General features: G+C 37.8%; 1 protein-coding gene across 1 annotated transcript in view; it reads left to right on the top strand.

Annotated features, from left to right (window-relative positions):
• Window positions 1–7,099: 7,099 nt before the first annotated feature.
• PKD2 (polycystin 2, transient receptor potential cation channel) overlaps window positions 7,100–18,081 on the top strand; it is a 74,165-nt gene continuing 63,183 nt past the window's right edge. Inside the window, exon 1 of the mRNA XM_001370411.5 lies at window positions 7,100–9,125. Within this exon, the coding sequence (XP_001370448.2) occupies window positions 8,444–9,125 (682 nt within the window). The 5' untranslated portion in view covers window positions 7,100–8,443. The remainder of the gene's footprint in view (window positions 9,126–18,081) is intronic.

Genomic DNA, 18,081 nt, shown 5'->3' with positions numbered 1-18,081 from the left:
ATGCTGTTTTCAAGAAACACACATGAGGGGAGTAGATACAAGGTCAGAATTAAAGGTTGGAGTAAGATCTATTGGGCCTCGACTGATAGAAAGAAGACAGGAGTTGCAATCATGATATCTGACAGAGCCAAAGTAAAAATAGACCTGATTAAAAGGGATAGGGAAGGTAAATACATCCTGTTAAAAGGGAGTATAGACAATGAGGAAATATCACTAATCAACATGTATGCACCAAATGGTATAGCACCCAAATTTCTAATGGAGAATTGAAGGAGGAAATAGATGGCAAAACTATATTAGTGGGAGACCTGAACCAACCACTATCAAATTTAGAAAAATCAAATAAAAAATAAATAAGAAAGATGTAAAAGATGTGAATGAAATATTAGAAAAATTAGAGTTAATAGATATATGGAGAAAAATAAATAGGGACAAAAAGTAATACATCTTCTTTTCAGTAGCACATGGCACATTCACAAAGATTGACCATGTACTAGGTCATAGAAACATGGCAAACAAATGCAGAAAAGCAGAAATAATAAATGCAACCTTTTCAGATCATAAGGCAATGAAAATAATGATCAGTAAGTGTACATGGAAAGCCAAATTAAAAATCAATTGGAAATTAAATAATATGATACTCCAAAATTGGTTAGAGAACAAATCATAGAAACAATTAATAATTTCATTGAAGAAAATGACAATGGTGAGACATTCTTTCAAACCTTATGGGATGCAGCCAAAGCAGTACTCAGAGGAAAATTCATATCCCTGAGTGCATATATTAACAAATTAGGGAGGGCAGAGATCAATGAATTGGACATGCAAATCAAAAAACTTTAAAGCGAACTAATTAAAACCCCCCAGAAGAAAACCAAATTAGAGATCCTAAAAATTATGGGAGAAATTGATAAAATTGAAAGTGATAGAATTATTGAACTAATAAATAAGACTAGAAGCTGGTACTTTGAAAAAACAAACAAAATAGACAAAGTACTGGTCAGTCTAATTAAAAAAGGGAAAGAAGAAAAGCAAATTAACAGTATCATAGATGAAAAGGGGGACCTTTACCTCCAATGAAGAGGAAATTAAGGCAATCATTAAAAACTTCTTTGCCCAACTACATGGCAATAAATATGCCAATCTGGGCAATATGGATGAATATTTACAAAAATATAAATTGCCTAGACTAACAAAAGAAGAAACTGAATTCTTAAATAATCCCATATCAGAAATAGAAATCCAACAGGCCATCAAAGAACTCCCTAAGAAAAAATCCCCAGGGCCTGATGGATTCACAAGTGAATTCTATCAAACATTCAAAGAACAGCTAATCCCAATACTATATAAACTATTTGACATAATAAGCAAAGAGGGAGTGCTACCAAATTCCTTCTATGACACAAACATGGTACTGATCCCAAAGCCAGGCAGGTAAAAAATGGAGAAAGCAAACTACAGACCAATCTCCCTAATGAACATAGATGCAAAAATCTTAAATAGGATACTAGCAAAAAGACTCCAGCAAGTGATCAGGAGGATCATTCACTATGATCAAGTAGGATTTATACCAGGAATGCAAGGATGGTTCAATATTAGGAAAACCATCCACATAATTGAACATATCAACAAGCAATCCAACAAAAACCACATGATTATCTCAATAGATGCAGAAAAAGCCTTTGATAAAATACAACACCCATTCCTATTAAAAAACACTAGAGAGCATAGGAATAGAAGGGTCATTCCTAAAAGTAATAAACAGTATGTATCTAAAACCATCAGCTAATATCATCTGCAATGGGGATAAACTAGATGCATTCCCAATAAGATCAGGAGTGAAACAAGGATGCCCATTATCACCTCTACTATTTGACGTTGTACTAGAAACACTAGCAGTAGCAATTAGAGAAGAAAAAGAAATTGAAGGTATTAAAATAGGCAAGGAGGAGACCAAGCTGTCACTCTTTGCAGATGACATGATGGTCTACTTAAAGAATCCTAGAGAATCAACCAAAAAGCTAGTCGAAATAATCAACAACTTTAGCAAAGTTCCAGGATACAAAATAAACCCACACAAGTCATCAGCATTTTTATATATCTCCAACACATCTCAGCAGCAAGAATTAGAAAGAGAAATCCCATTCAAAATCACCTTAGACAAAATAAAATACCTAGGAATCTACCTCCCAAGACAAACATAGGAACTATATGAACACAACTACAAAACACTCTCCATACAACTAAAACTAGACTTGAGCAATTGGAAAAATATTAACTGCTCATGGGTAGGATAAGCTAATATAATAAAAATGACCATCCTACCCAAATTTATCTATCTATTTAGTGCCATACCCATTGAACTTCCAAAAAGCTTTTTTACTGAATTAGAAAAAACCATAACAAAGTTCATTTGGAAGAACAAAGGATCAAGGATATCCAGGGAAATAATGGGAGAAAAAAAAACACAAAGGAAGGTGGCTTTGCAGTCCTAGATCTCAAACTATATTATAAAGCAGTGGTCATCAAAACAATTTGGTACTGGCTAAGAGACAGAAAGGAGGATCAGTGGAATAGACTTGGCGTAAGTGACCTCAGCAAGACAGTCTATGACAAACCCAAAGATCCCAGCTTTGGGGACAAAAATCCACTATTTGATAAAAACTGCTGGGAAAATTGGAAGATAGTATGGGAGAGATTAGGTTTGGATCAACACCTCACACACTATACCAAGATAAACTCAGAATGGGTGAATGACTTGAACATAAAGAAGGAAACTATAAGTAAATTAAGTGAACACAGAATAGTATACATGTCAGACCTTTGGGACAGGAAAGATTTTAAAACCAAGCAAGACTTAGAAAGAGTCACAAAATGTAAAATAAATAATTTTGATTACATCAAATTAAAAAGGTTTTGTACAAACAAAATCAATGTAACTAAAATCAGAAGGGAAGCAACAAATTGGGAAAAAATCTTCATAACAAAAACCTCTGACAAAAGTCTAATTACTCAATTTTACAAAGAACTAAATCAATTGTACAAAACATCAAGCCATTCTCCAATTGATAAATGGGCAAGGGACATGAAGAGGCAGTTTTCAGCTAAAGAAATCAAAACTATTAATAAGCACATGAAAAAATGTTCTAAATCTCTTATATTAAGAGAAATGCAAATCAAAACAACTCTGAGGTATCACCTCACACCTAGCAGATTGGCCAACATGACAGCAAAGGAAAGTAATGAATGCTGGAGGGGATGTGGCAAAGTTAGGACCTTAATTCATTGCTAGTGGAGTTGTGAATTGATCCATCCATTCTGGAGGGCAATTTGGAACTATGCCCAAAGGGCTATAAAAGACTAATAAATAGCACTGCTGGGTTTGTACCCCAAAGAGATAATAAGGAAAAAGACTTGTACAAGAATATTCATAGCTGAGCTCTTTGTGGTGACCAACAATTGGAAAATGAGTGGATGCCCTTCAATTGGGGAATGGCTGAACAATATGTGGTATATGTTGGTGATGGAATACTAATGTGTTAAAAGGAATAATAAAGTGGAGGAATTCCATGGAGACTGGAACAACCTCCAGGAATTGATGCAGAGCAAAAGGAGCAGAACCAAGAGAACATTGTACACAGAGATTGTTACACTGTGGTACAATAAAATATAATGGATTTCTTCATTAGTGTCAATGCAATGTCCCTGAATAATCTGCAGGGATCTATGAGAAAAAACACTACTCACAAGCAGAGGACAAACCATGGGAGTAAAAACACTGAGGAAAGGCAATTGCTTAACTACAGGGGTTGAGGGTATATGATTGAGGAGAGACTCTAAATGAACACCCTAATGCAAATACCAACAACATGGAAATAGGTTCAGATCAAGGACATATGTGACACCCAGAAGAATCATGCGCTGACTATGGGAGGGGTGGTGGGAGGGGTGGGGGGAGGAAAAGAAATTGATCTTTGTTTCCAATGAATAATGTTTGAAAATGACCTAATAAAATAATATTTAAAAGGAAAAAATCAAAAGCCTGAAAAAATATATATACATATATTATCTCCCCAAATAAGACTATAAACAGTTTATCCTTGTTTAACCCTCAAGACTGCTTATTCGTTTTTACCTTTTTTATGCTTCTTGATTCTTGTGTTTCAACTTCAAAGAATCTCCAGAGTTCTCATCTGGTATTTTCATCAGGAACACTTGGAAGTCTTTTATTTCATGAAAGATCCATTTCCCCCATGAGAATATACTTAGTTTTGCTGGGTAAATAACTCTTGGCTATAAGCCTAGATCTTTTGCCTTCTATAATGCCATATTTTTAGTTCTCTGCTCCATTACAATGGTAGCTGCTAAATCCTGGGTGATCTTGACTGGTTCTTTGGAACTTGAATTCTTTATTTCTTATTGCTTATGGTATTTTTTTTCTTTGATGAGGAAACTCTGGATTATAACTATAATGTTCTTGCAAGTTTTCACTTTCAAGAGGTGACAGGAGGACAGTGAACTTCCTATTTCCACTTTGTCCTCTGATTTTTTTTTTAACCATTACCTTCTGTCTTAGAATTGATACAAGACAAGAGTGGCAATAGCTAGGCATTTGAGGTTAAGTGACTTTCCCAGTTACATAACCACAAAGTGTCTGAGGCCTAATTTGAGCCCAGGTTCTCTGCCACCTCCAGAATTGTTCTTTATCCACTGAGTCACCTACCTGCCCCTTGCCCTCTGATTCTAAAGATCTAGAGGAATTTACTTTTGTGATTTCTTTCTTTTTTTTTTAAACCTTACCTTTTGTCTTAGAATCAATATACTATTTATTGGTAAGTGGTAAGGACTAGGCAATGGGTTTTAAGTGACTTGCCCAGAGCCACACAGATAGGAAGTATCTGAGGTCAAATTTGAACCTAGGACCCCTTGGCTCTCAATCCACTGAGCTACCCCACTGCCCCTGTGATTTCTTGAAATATGAAATCAAGGCTTCTCTTTTTTGGTCTTAGTGTTCAGATTGTCTAGGATTCTTATCTTCTTTCTCCTCAATCCATTTTCTGGGTCAGTTGTTGTTGCTACTAAGATAGATTTTTCTAGGCTTTTGATTTTGTTTTAATATATCTTGCTCTCTAATAGAATCATTGAATATTTTTTAAATGTTTTTTTAAAATTTCTTGTGCCAAGCTATTAATTCCCTTTCTGATTCTTCCTTAGCTCCCATCTTTTTCCATTTTTTACCTAGTACTCTCATTTCATTGATAAAAAATATTTTGAAAGTTTTCACCAAATTTTATTATTTATTTATTTTTAACATTCTTTTCTTTTTAAATTATGAGTTCCAAATTCTCTCCCTCCCTCCAATTGAGATGGCAATCAATTACACATGTAAAATACATTTCTAAATTAGCCATATTACAAAAATTAACAAGTGAAATAAAGACAATAAGAAAAGTATACTTCTATTTGCACTCAGAATTATCTCTCTAGAAGTAAAGAGAATTTTCCCATCATAAGTCCTTTGGAATTCTCTTGGATCATTGTATTGATCTGAGTAGCCAAGCCTTTCACAATTGATCATCAGCATAATAATGCTGTTATAGTGTACAATGATCTCCTGGTTCTTCTCACCACACTTTACATTAGTTCATATAGGTTTTGTCATGTCTTTTTAAAATCACCCCCACATTACCCATAGTACAATGGTACTCCATCACAGTCATATGCCACAAGTTGTTTAGCCATTCCCTTCACTTTCCAATTCTTTGCCACCACAAAAACAGCTGCTTAAAATATTTTTTTATGTATTAGCCCTTTTTCCTTTTTCTTAGATCCTTGAGTGCTCACTGTGTCTCTGTCACATTTTGGTAATTCTTGCAATATTTTGCACTTTTTCATTATTATGTCTGTTATGGTGGTCTGCGACCAATGATCTTTGATGTTTCTGTTGTGATTGTTTTAAGGCACCACAAACTGTGACCATAAAGTTAACAACAAATTTAACTGATAAATGTCTGTGTTTTGAATGCTCCACCAATTTGCTGTTCCCTCTTTTCTCTCCTTATTCCCTTAGACACAACCATATTGAAATTCAGCCTATCCTAAGATGGCATCTAAGGGTACAAATGAAAGGAAGTCAATTGATTAAGCAAGCTTCATTGTTGTTTTATTTTAAGAAATTGCCACACACTGCCCATCCTTCAGCAACCACAACCCTGAGAAGTTTGTAGTAATTCACATGAAAGCAAGATGAAGGCTAAAATGCTATTTAGCATTTTTTCTCAGTAAAGTATTTTTTATAGTGCACCTTATTTTCTTAGACATATTATTGCACATTTAAATATAACTTTCATATGCCCTAGGAAACCAAAATGTTCATGTGATTTACTTTATTATTATGGAATCAAACTGGCAATATCTCTGAGGCATGCTTGTATCAGATAATTCAGGAGTTGGTAGAAACTAGAAATGGGAGGGGGAGTGTGAAATTAGGTAAAATCTCATGTAGGAGGATGTCCTTCCATCCCTTCTCTATTATACTGACCCTTCTGTCATTCCCACTCTTTAACTTATTTTCAATCTCTCCCTCTTCATTGACTCATTCCCCATTGGCTACAAACATACTTCTACTCTGAAAAAAAAACCTTCACTTCATGCTTTTATCCCCCATAATTTCTATCCTATATCTCTTCTGCTCTTTGTGGCTAAACTCAAAAAAGGCTGTCTAGCACAGACGCCTTCACTTTCTCTCCTTTCCTCTCACTTCTTAACCCCCTATTATTATCTGGCTTCTGTTCATATCCCTCCATTGAAACTGCTCTCTCCAAAGCCATCTATGATCTCTTAGCTGAATCCAATGGCTTTTTCCCCAGTTCTCATTCTCTACCTCTCTGTAGCCTTTGACACTCTAGACTCGTTCTTCCTTGACATTCTCTTCTCTCTCGGTTTTTAGGACACCACTCTTTCATGATTTCCCCCCTACATCTTTAATCTCAGTCTCCTCTGCTGTATTCTCATCCTTCTCTCTCTCTCTCTCTCTCTCTCTCTCTCTCTCTTTCTCTCTCTCTCTCTCTCTCTCTCTCTCTCTCTCTCTCTCTCTCTCTCTCTCTCTCCATATATATATATATATATATATATATATATACACATAAAATTTCATTTGTGAACTCATCAACACTCAGCGATTTAATTACCATCTCTAAACTGATGATTTTCAAATATACCTGTTCTGCTCTAATACTGACCTCCAGTCTCCCATCTCCAACTGCCTTTCAGACTTCTCAAACTAGAGGTCCAATAGGCTTCTTAAACTCAATATGTCCAAAATGGAATTTATTACCTTTCCCTTTCAGGCCTCTTCCCTTTACTTTCCCTCTTACTGTAAAGGGCAACCCCATTTTCTCATTCCCCCAGGCTCATTACCTAAGAGTCTTCCTGGGTGACCATCTCACTCCACCATATCCACGTTATGGCCAAGAACTGTAGATTTCACTTTTGCAATCTCTCTCAAATATGCCCCGTTTTGCTCCTGACACTACACCTACTCAGGCATTCATCACCTCATGCCGGGACAGCAATAACTTGTTGGTGGGTCTGCTGGTCTCATATCTTTTCCCACTCCAATCTCCATTCTGCCATTGAAGTGATTTTCCTAAAATGCAGGTTCAACTTATGTCCAGTGGCTCCGAATCACTTCCAGAATCAAAAACAAACCGCCCTGCTTTGGCTTTTGGAGCCCAAGTACTTCTCAATCCAGTGACACTGGTCTTTTAGCTACTGCCCGAAGCAGGCCCTCCATCTCTCTTCTCGGGTTGCCCCCATTCCTGAAACACCCTTCCTCCTCCTCTCTAACTTTTGACCTCCCCGGCTTTCTATGTCCCAACAGAGAGTCTTCCCAAACCCCTCTTAATTCCAGTGCCTTCCCTCTGTTAATTAGTTCCTATTTGTCCAGTGCGGAACTTGTTTGCGAGTTGTCTCCCCTCTTAAGCCCTAGTTCCTTGAAAGCAGGGACTGTTTTTTGCCTCTCTTTTTACGCTCTGAAGTAGGCACGGTGCCTGGCATATTGTAGGCGCTTAATAAATACTGGGCAAATTGGAATGAGGCGAAGCGGGTGGGACGGATCCCGGAGACGCGGGTGGGACAGGTCCCAGAGACCCGGGTGCGTGCTTTCTTTGTGCTGGACTCTTGCATCCAAATGGAATTCGGAGGGCGGGCCACCGCTGCGGGTCTCCTCCTCCAGCTCCGGCCGGCGGGGAGCCAGGGGGTGTGAGCGTAGGCGGCCTGGGGGCGGGGGAAGGAAGCCGAGCCCACCGAGGGAATGTGGAGGAATCGGGGGCGGGGATGGGCAGGCAGCGGTGGACCAGACAAGAAAGGAACATGGCTCCTGCCTGTGGTTGAGCCCCAGCTGCAGTGACCACCCGTCCACCCGTCCACCCGTCCACCAGTCATGGTTAATCCTAGCCGTGTAAAGCCCCAGCTCGAGGCAGGGGCTCCCCGCCGAGCTCAGCCGCCACGCCCGGGCGAGCCCGCTGCCGCCCGGGCCAGGCTCTCTGTTCCCGCGGCCAGCGCAGATGGCTGCGGCGGCCTCGCGGCTCCGGGCCTCCCCTCCCCCGGGGGCCTCCGGGAACAGCGCGGGCTGGAGATCGAGATGGAGCGAATCCGACAGGCGGCGGCTCGTGACCCCCCAGCAGGGGCCTCGGCCTCGCCTTCTCCTCCTCTCTCGGCTTGTTCGAGGCAGGCATGGAGCAGAGATAACCCGGGCTTCGAGCCTGAGGACGAGGACGAAGAGGACGACGATGAAGAGGTGGAAGGCGAGGAAGGAGGGATGGTGGTGGAGATGGACGTGGAGTGCCGACCGGGCAGTCGCAGGTCCGCCGCCTCCTCCGCCGTGACCTCTTCGTGCGCCAGCGGCCTGGGGCTCGGCAGTTTCCACGGCGCCAACATCCCGAGCGGCCGCCGGAGGAGGAGAGAGACCCAGGGCGCCCTTGGCTGCTCCAGTCCGGCCGGTCCCGGAGAGGCGCTGCACCGCCACCTCCCCCTGGACGGGCCTCACCAACCGCAGCCACCGCCGCCGCCCCTGCCACCGCCCCGAGTGCCCGGGGCCAAAAGACTGCTGCGGGCACTTCGAGGTGAGGGCAGTGCTCCAAGCGCTGACGCCGAGGTCCTTGCGCACGACCTGTGCGCCCTTTCACTCCTCCTCATCCTTTTCCGCCTTGGCCTTTTATCTGCCTCTACCCCTTCTCAATCTCCTGCCCCTCTCGCTGCCTTCCCTCCATTTCAGAAGTTTGCAGCCTTCCTTGAAAATATGACAAGCCATCATCTTTAAAAAGGATGCCAGCATATTCGGGAAACACGGAGCATGGTTTAGCCAGAGCAGCGTTTGAGTGTTTTGCACCACTAGGAAAACAGGACCGTAGACAGTTTAACTGGGTCGGGAGGAAGCTGCTGGTACCTTCACCCAAACCATGCTTTACATCATAGCCTAGTCTTCTACTCTGGGCATTTGGGAAACTGCCAGGGCAGGCTTGAGGGTACCCTTAGAGGAGAAGCACAGGGGAAGTGTCCAGGAAGTCAGAATAGAGGGGGAGTTTTCTAACAAGGATCAGATCCATTGTAGTCAGGTAGGGCCTGGGAAAAACCAACAAACCAGCCCAAACATTGGATTCGAGGGTTCCTTTGAAGGACCGGCAATTTTGGTGTTGGCGCCTGAAAGTATTTCAGTTTCTTTATGAGGAAGAAACCTTAAGAACTACTTGCTAGTTCCACAGAACTAGCAGAAACCTTAAGAACTACTTGCTAGAACTACAAACTAATTGCTGGGATATTTTCTCTCCTTACTCCAATATAATACCGCTATGTTGAACTGAAAGCCTGATGTAGAATTTAAGGGTATGGTTCAGAAGAGCTAAAATTTTTATGTGCTCTGCTGCTTTTAAACAATTTAAGTTATATTTAAAAGACTTAAATATTTTAGTGTATTTTAATATATACCCTAAGGGTAGAGTGAATAGTTTGCTATAAAGCTTATGATAATGGTACAATTTAAAGACCTGGATTCAAATAGTGTGACTATGCAAGTCACTTATCCCTCAGTTTCCTTGGTTTTAAGTAAAGTGTGCGAAATGAGGGTTTTTTTGTTTTTGTTTTTTTTTACTCCAGAATATGAATTTTGTTGGTCTATCTAGAAACCAGAGAACACTACTGGGCTTGAGCAACTCTTGGATAAACTCCAAGCCCAAAGATGCATTTTTCTGGAGCTGGGAGCAATTTCAGAAGCCATTGGGTTCAATCCCCTTATTTTACAAATGAGGAAACTGAGGAGCTAGGGTAAAATAACTTGGCTGTGGTCACATAGCAGAGCTATCAGGATGGGAAACCAAGGTGGCCTCTAAATCTAGGGGTGTTTCCATTGCACCACAACATGTCACCCATTTGGAAATGTAGCCTGAGTGTAGTAAAGAAGGAGCAGAAAAAAGTCTGGGAAGGAAAGACTAGATGACTGAGATCCTTTATTCCTCACCTTAGTAGTTTGGATTTTATTCAGCATTGAAGGGTTTTTGGCCAGGGCTGGAGAAGTATCTTATAAAAATCCATATATTAGGCAATGGTTTGTGGGATGGGCAGAAAAGAGAGAAACTGGGGCTGGGCTACTGAAGAGGGCCAGGAGGAAAGTATGAGTGCTATTGGAAGCCTTCTCTATAAGATCAAAGATTCCCATTAACACCAATATTACTTAACATTGTATTAGAAGTGCTAGCAAATGATAATACATGTATAATATGGATCAAATTGCTTGCCATCTCCATTCCAATACAATTACAAAAAAATATTTTATTGAACTAGAAAAAATAACAATTCATTTGGAAAAACAGAAGTCAAGAATATCAAAGATAAGGTCAAGCAGTACCAGATTTTAAACTATTATAAAATAGTCGTTATCAAAAACTATTTGGTACTAGCCAGGAAATACAAAAGTAGATCAGTGGAACAGAACAGACATACAACAGTAATAAAAGGTTATAATAACCTTGTGTTTGACAAAAGTAAAGATACAAACTACCAGGGTAAGATTCACTATTGGTAAAAATTATTGGGAAAGCTGGAAAGTAGTCTGGGAGAAACTAGATGTAGACCATTATCTTACACCATTTACTGGGATAAAATAAAAATGATACCTAGCCTATACATAAAGGGAGATATAAGCAAATTAAAAGAACAAGGAACATGTTATCCATCAGATTTATTGATAAGATAATTTATGAATAAACAAGAGAAAAAAAAGATTGGGAGCAATAGAGTGGATAAATTTTAATAAATTAAATTTTAAAAAGGTTTTGTATAAATAAAACTAATGTAGCCTTAATTAGAAGGAAAGTATAACATTGGGGGAAATTTTATAGATAGTTTCTTAGATAAAAGGCCCATATCTAAAATCTAAAATATGTGGAGAACTTTGTCAAATGTATAAGACTATGAGCCATTCCCCAATTGATAGTCAAAATATATAAACATTATGACCATTTTTGGTTGAAGAAATCAAAGCTATTTATAACTATTTAAAAATGCTCAAGGTTATTATTGATTAGAGAAATGCAAATCAAAACAGCTCTGAGATATCATCTCACACCTATCAGACTGGCTAAAATGATAAAAGAGAAAAAAGGCATGTTGGCGAGTATGGGGAAGAACAGGGACATTGTTGATGGAATTGTGAACTGATCCAACCATTTTGGAGAGCAATTTGGAATTATGCTCAAAGAATAAACAACTGTCTACCAATACTACTATTTCATAAAGTGATCAGAAAAAAAGGAAAAGAACCTATATATGCTAAAATATTTATAACAGCCCTCTTTGTGGTGGCAAAGAACTAGAAATTGAAGGGATGTCCATCAGTTGGGGAATGGCTGAACAAATCATGATAAAGTACTACTGTGCTGTAAGAAATGACAAGCAGTTTAATTTTAGACAAACATGAAATTATGAATGAAATGAACAGAACCAAGAGAACATTATATATAGCAACAGACTTATATATATCCACTTTCAGAGAAAGAACTGATAATTAGAAAGAAGCAAGACATAGTTTTATATATAGATGTATCTTTTTGTTAAATGATGCCTTCTTTAATGCAAGGAGTGGGTGGGAGATAACTGGAATTTTAATGTAACAAACAAATAGAAGTACAATTTTTTTGAAAGTATGAGTAACAGATGAGGTTGGAGTTCCTTCTGACTCAAATTCTGTGATTGTGTGCATGAGGATCTGTGGGAAATGGCACTGAAGCTAAAGAATTTAAACTTCATGCTGCAAACCTTAAAGTATCATCAACTATTGAGCTTGCAAAAGCCCTAACAAGGATAGTAGATTGCTAGAAATTGCTGGAATCAAGCAATGGTGTGCAGGTTAAATTAAAGGAATGAAGAAATCAAAGGCATAGAGATTACAAAATCTCAGATTTGGAAGACATCTCAGAAGCTATTTCCATTCTCTTTCTGAAAAAGAATCTTCTGTAGGACTTGAAAATACTTCACAAATGCTACCTTCTTATACAACTGTGTTTGATAATATGTTTGCTTGGTCCTTAATCACTCACATGCATAGAGAGAACTCATAGGACTTCTTTTGATATCCTTTTATTCATGACTTTTCCTAGTTCCAACTTAGAAATAAAAATAAATTTGAAGATGTACTTTTGGGAGAAATAAACATTGCTTGTATATTTGGCATTTACCATGGGTTCAGTGAGTCATCCCAGAACTCAGGCCTAATTCCTTGGTTTTCAGTGAAGAGATGTGATAGGAAGAAAAGCTCAGGTGGAGATGAACAGGGTCTGTTAAAGGCCCAGGAGAGGATCTAGACTCATAAATTATAATTAGTTCATTTAGTCCTTCTCTCTCCTAAGAGGATAACACCAGAAAGAACTAAGAAAAGCCCCACCAGATTTGGCTCTTAAGTGACTAGTACTTTAAGAGAGAGCATTTTTAGTTGAATGATGAGATTAGAAGCCAGATTGCAAAGGGCTAATGAGTCTGAGCAGAGAAGAATTGGAGATAAGGGATGTAGAAAACTTTTTCTTTCTTTAAAAAAATAATTTGTATCATTATCTTTTTTATATCATCTATTCATTCCAGAGAGTCATTCCTCCTGATAACAAATTTATAAGAGTTTAAAAAAACAGTTTGGAAAATTTAACAAATCTACTAGACAAGTCTGTAATTGTATACAGTGTTTCACACCAGTTATCTACTACCTTAATAAAGAAGCAGGAAAAAAAGCACCTTTTTCTTATGACCAAGTTTGGTCTCTCTCTATATATTTTTTCAATTAACAAAAATTATTTTTTCTCTCTCCTACTTCCCCCCTTCTTGAAAGGATGGAAGGAAAGAAGGAATGAACCAACAAAGGAAGGAAGGAAACTCCTATAAGAGGTACATTACCAAAACAAATCAATTGCTGCATTGGCTATTCTCAAAATATATGTCCCAGTCAGTACCCTGAGCCCATCACCTCCATCAGGAAATGAGTAGCATGTCTGCTGGAATCATTTGACCAGTCACACAGCTAGGAAGTATCTGAGGTCATATTTGAACCCTGGACTTTCTGTGTCTAAACCTGGCTCTTAATCCTCTGGGATTAGAACCCAGGTCCTCCTGACTCCAGACCTAACACTCTATCTGTTGGGTCACTTAAGTGGTAACTGCTCCTAAGTCTTTCAAAATTGTTTTATAGACAAATTTTTCAAGTAGCTTAGCTGAGAAAAGGGGGGAGCTTTTCTGTCCTGAAGAATTGCTTCTGCTCTAGCCCAAACGCTTTACTCTTCATTTCATTACAGGAATTTAGGGTTGCTCATTTTGGCTACACACAGACCATGTGTTGTAATATGACAGTTGTTCCCTGCACTTGTGGAAGAGATAATTTACCACTTCTACATGCAAAACTACCCTAGTCATTCCTATGTGCCCTTCAGACCACCTACCACTTCTAAGAGGGAGAATTCAAATGATTAAAGACAGTAATCATTTGGGGACTTACATGCTTTATTATGAGAGATGGCCAAGTACAGTGGCTAGAAAACCAGCCTCAAAACGAGGAACACTAGACTAAGGTTTCAACTCCAACACATTCTGACTGTGTGACTCTGGACAAGTCACTTAACCTTTCAGTGGGCTAGACAGTTCTCTAAAACTTTAGGTTTCAGGGAAAGTGCTTGACTGTGTTGGTAAAGGAAGTTTCCTCAACTGAGACTTCTCTTTACCAATGAAATTACAGGTGTAATCCCTGTCACTATTTCTTCCCTTATTATTATAATATTAAAAGGGTCTTAGAAAATGTAATTCTTTATGAACACTTTGCATAAAACAAACTGATGCTGCTCAAGCCCCGTTCAGCTATTTTCCCTTTCTCAGAGAAAAGCACTCACTTCACCCAGTCTTCTTTAACATGGAAAGAGGTTTCTTGACTTCTCCAAAGTTAACTCTTAAGAAAATCCTTCACAGATTTATCAGAGCCAACTCTCCAGTCACCTACTCCAAGCGAGGAAGCTCCAGAGAGTGCCCAGTTCTTCCAATTGTCTTTCCTATCATGCAGTTCTCTTAAAGTCACCCATAGATCATTCTTTCCTTCTCTGCTTAAAGGAGTCAAGATAAACTTTAAAACTCTTTCTCTAGACTAAATCCTTACTTCTAACTAGGTTAATTAGCTAACTTAAATTCTCATTCTACCATTCCCCAATTTGTTTCCCTTTATGTTTCAAAAACATGTATACATTTTAAACTTACCTTTGTATACTCTGTGAGTTATTGGTCTGCACCTAGTTTCAGTCAGACTAGTTTCCAGTTTTCTTAGTATTTTTTGTCAGGTAGTGAGTTCTTGCAATATGATGTCTAAGCTCTTTTTTGGTCATCTAATAATTTTAAAATAATCTATCCTAAGTCTATTTTCTAGATCAGCTTCTTTTCTATGAGATATTTTACGTTTTCAATCTTATGACTTTGTTAAATTTTTTCTTGCTGTTCCATTTTGCCATTAGCTTCCACTTGACTGATTCTAATTTTTAAGGAGTTATTTGGCCAATTCTGATTTTTAAAGAGTTGTTTTCTTTAGTTCTTTTAATACTCTTACCAAGCTGTTGTCATTTCATAATTTCTCCTGCAATGCTCTCATTTCTTTTCCCAGTTTTTCCTTTACTGTTCTTATTTGATTTCTAAAATAATTTTTGCTCTTTTTCTGTTATTTTTCAGGGTTTTTTTAAACTGCCTATACATGTTTTGAAATCATTGTCTTCTTGATTTCTAGTTTAATGTGCTTGAAGTTTTTGTAAAGGATATGTTAGAGGAGGTTGGCAAAAATGCTGACTTCATTCATCTCATATTGGCTCCTTCTTCATTCCCATTATTGCCATTATAATATTCTTGTGAAGAAGATGGTAAAATATGGAATAGATAAATAAACTGTGATGAATTCAGGACTTACTAAATCTCCAGACTCAAAAATAGTCACTAGTAGTTCATTTTTAAATGTGGCACGATGTGTACAGTGCTTTTTTACATTTTTATCAATGACTTTTACAAAGGGATAGATGGCATTAGTCATCAATTTACATGTGACACAAAGGAAATAAAGTGAAAAATAGTATACTTCAATTTTCATTCAGACTCCCTCAGTTCCTTCTTTGGTGGTGGATTTTTCATTACAAGTCCCTTGGAGTTTCCCTTGATTCTTGCATTGCTGATAATAGTTGTCATTCACATTGATCATCATACAGTATTGCTATTACTGTGAAAGTGTTCTGGTTCTACTCACTTCACTTTGCATCAACTTTTCCTGGAAGTCTTTCCAGGTTTTTCTATGGCCTGTTCATCATTTCTTATGGCATGATATTCAAGGAAACACCATTACAGGTATATACCACAACTTGTTCAGTCTTTCTGCAATTGATGAATATCCCTTCAAGTTTCCAATTCTTTGCCACCACAAAAAGTAATTATAAATACTTTAAAATATATTGTTTTTCCCTATCTTTGGTATCTTTGGGTATTACTAGATCAAAGTGAATGTACAATTTTATAATACTTTAGGCACGGTTTCAAATTGCTCTCCAGAATGATTATATTAGTTCACAGCTCCACCAAGAGTGTATTAGTGTCCCCATTTTCACACATCCCCTCCAACATCTATCACTTTTCCTTTTTGTCATATTAGCCAACTTGATAGATGCATTTCTCTTATCAATTGTGACGGATCATTTTTCATGAGTATAGATAGTGTCAATTTCTCTATCTGAGAACTACTTGTTCATATCCTTTGACCATTTATCAATTGGAAAATGACTTGTATTATAAATTTGACTCAATTCTCTATATGTTTGAGAAATGAGACCTTTCTCAGGGATGCTTGCTGTAACATTTCCCCCCAGTTTTTTGTTTCCCTTCTAATTTTGGTTGCATTGGTTTTGTTTATGCAAAACCATTTAAATTTAATGTAATCAAAATTATCCATTTTACATCTCATAATGTTTTCCCTATCTTGTTTGTTCATAACTTTCTTCCATTATCTGTAGGTTTGACAGGTAAACTTTTCTGTGGTCCCCTAATTTGTTTATGCTTTCACCTTTTATTTCTAAATCATGTATCATTTGACTTTATCTTGGAATAGGGTGATATGTTGATCTGTGCCTTTGTTTCTACCAAACTATTTTCCAGTCTTCCCAAAAGTTTCTGTCTCTCAAAAGCTTGGCTCTTTGGGTTTATCAAACACTAGGTTTCTATGGTCATTTACAACTGTGTTTTAGTACCTAATCTATTCCTTTGACATACTACTCTCCTTTTAGCCAATACCAGATTGTTCTAATATCATAGTTTTATAATACAATTTGAGATCTGAAATAGGCTACGTTCCTTCAATTTTTTTAATTAATTCTGGTTCTTCCAGATGAATTGTTATTATTTTTCCTAGCTCTATGAAGTAATTTTTGGTAGTTTGATTGTTGTGGCATTTAAATAGTAAGTTAATTTAGGTAGAATTGTTATTTTTATTATATTGAATTGGCCTATCCAATAGCAATTAATGTTTTTTTTTCCCATTTGTTTAGATCTGACTTCATTTGTCTGAAAAGTGCTTTGTAATTGTATTCATATGTTTCCTGTGTTTGTCTTGGCAGGGAGATGCCCCAGCTATTTTATATTGTCTACAGTTATTTTAAATGAGGTATCTCTTTCTGTCTCTTAATGTTGAAGTTTGTTGGTAGAATATAGAAATGTGATGATTTATGTGGATTTATTTGCTATCTTGCAACTGTGCTAAACTTGTTAATTGTTTCAATTAGTTTTTTGGTTGATTTTTCTAGGACACTATAAATATTCTATTATACCATCTGCTGAGTATTAGCTTTGTTTCCTTATTGCCTGTTCTAATTCCTTTAATTTCTTTTTCTTCTCTTATGGCTATAGCTAGAATTTCTAGTACAATATTGAATAGTGTGGCATTCTTACTTCATCCCTAATCTTATGGGAAAGGCTTCCTGATTATCTTTGTTGTTTTTTTAATTTGGAAAATTTTATTTAATTAATTAATTTAGAATATTTTCCCATGGTTATAGTATTCATGTTCTTTCCCTCTCCTCCTCCATCCCTCTCCTCTAATCCATGTGCAATTCCACTGGGTTTTACATGTGTCATTGATCAAGACCTATTTCCATATTATTGATATTTGCACTAGGGTGATCAGTTAGAGTCTACATCCCCAGTCATATCCCCATCAACCCATGTGATCAATCATATGTTTTTCTTCTGTGTTTCTACTCCCACAGTTCTTCCTCTGAATGCAGATAGTGTTCTTTCTCATTAGTCCCTCAGAATTGTTCTGGGTCATTGCATTGCTGCTAGTAGAGAAGTCCATTACATTTGTACCAGTCTCTGGGTACAATGTTCTCCTGGTTCTGCTCCTTTCACTCTGCATCACTTCCTAGTGGTCATTCCAGTCTCCATGGAATTCCTCCACTTTATTATTCCTTTTAGGATAATAGTATTCCACCACCAACATATACCACAATTTGTTCAGCCATTCCCCAATTGAAGGGCATC

Source organism: Monodelphis domestica, chromosome 6 (assembly GCF_027887165.1).
Source record: "Monodelphis domestica isolate mMonDom1 chromosome 6, mMonDom1.pri, whole genome shotgun sequence".
NCBI classification, from domain to species: Eukaryota; Metazoa; Chordata; class Mammalia; order Didelphimorphia; family Didelphidae; genus Monodelphis; species Monodelphis domestica.
Note: the sequence above shows the minus strand (reverse complement) of the source record. Positions and strands in the feature narration are given on the sequence as shown.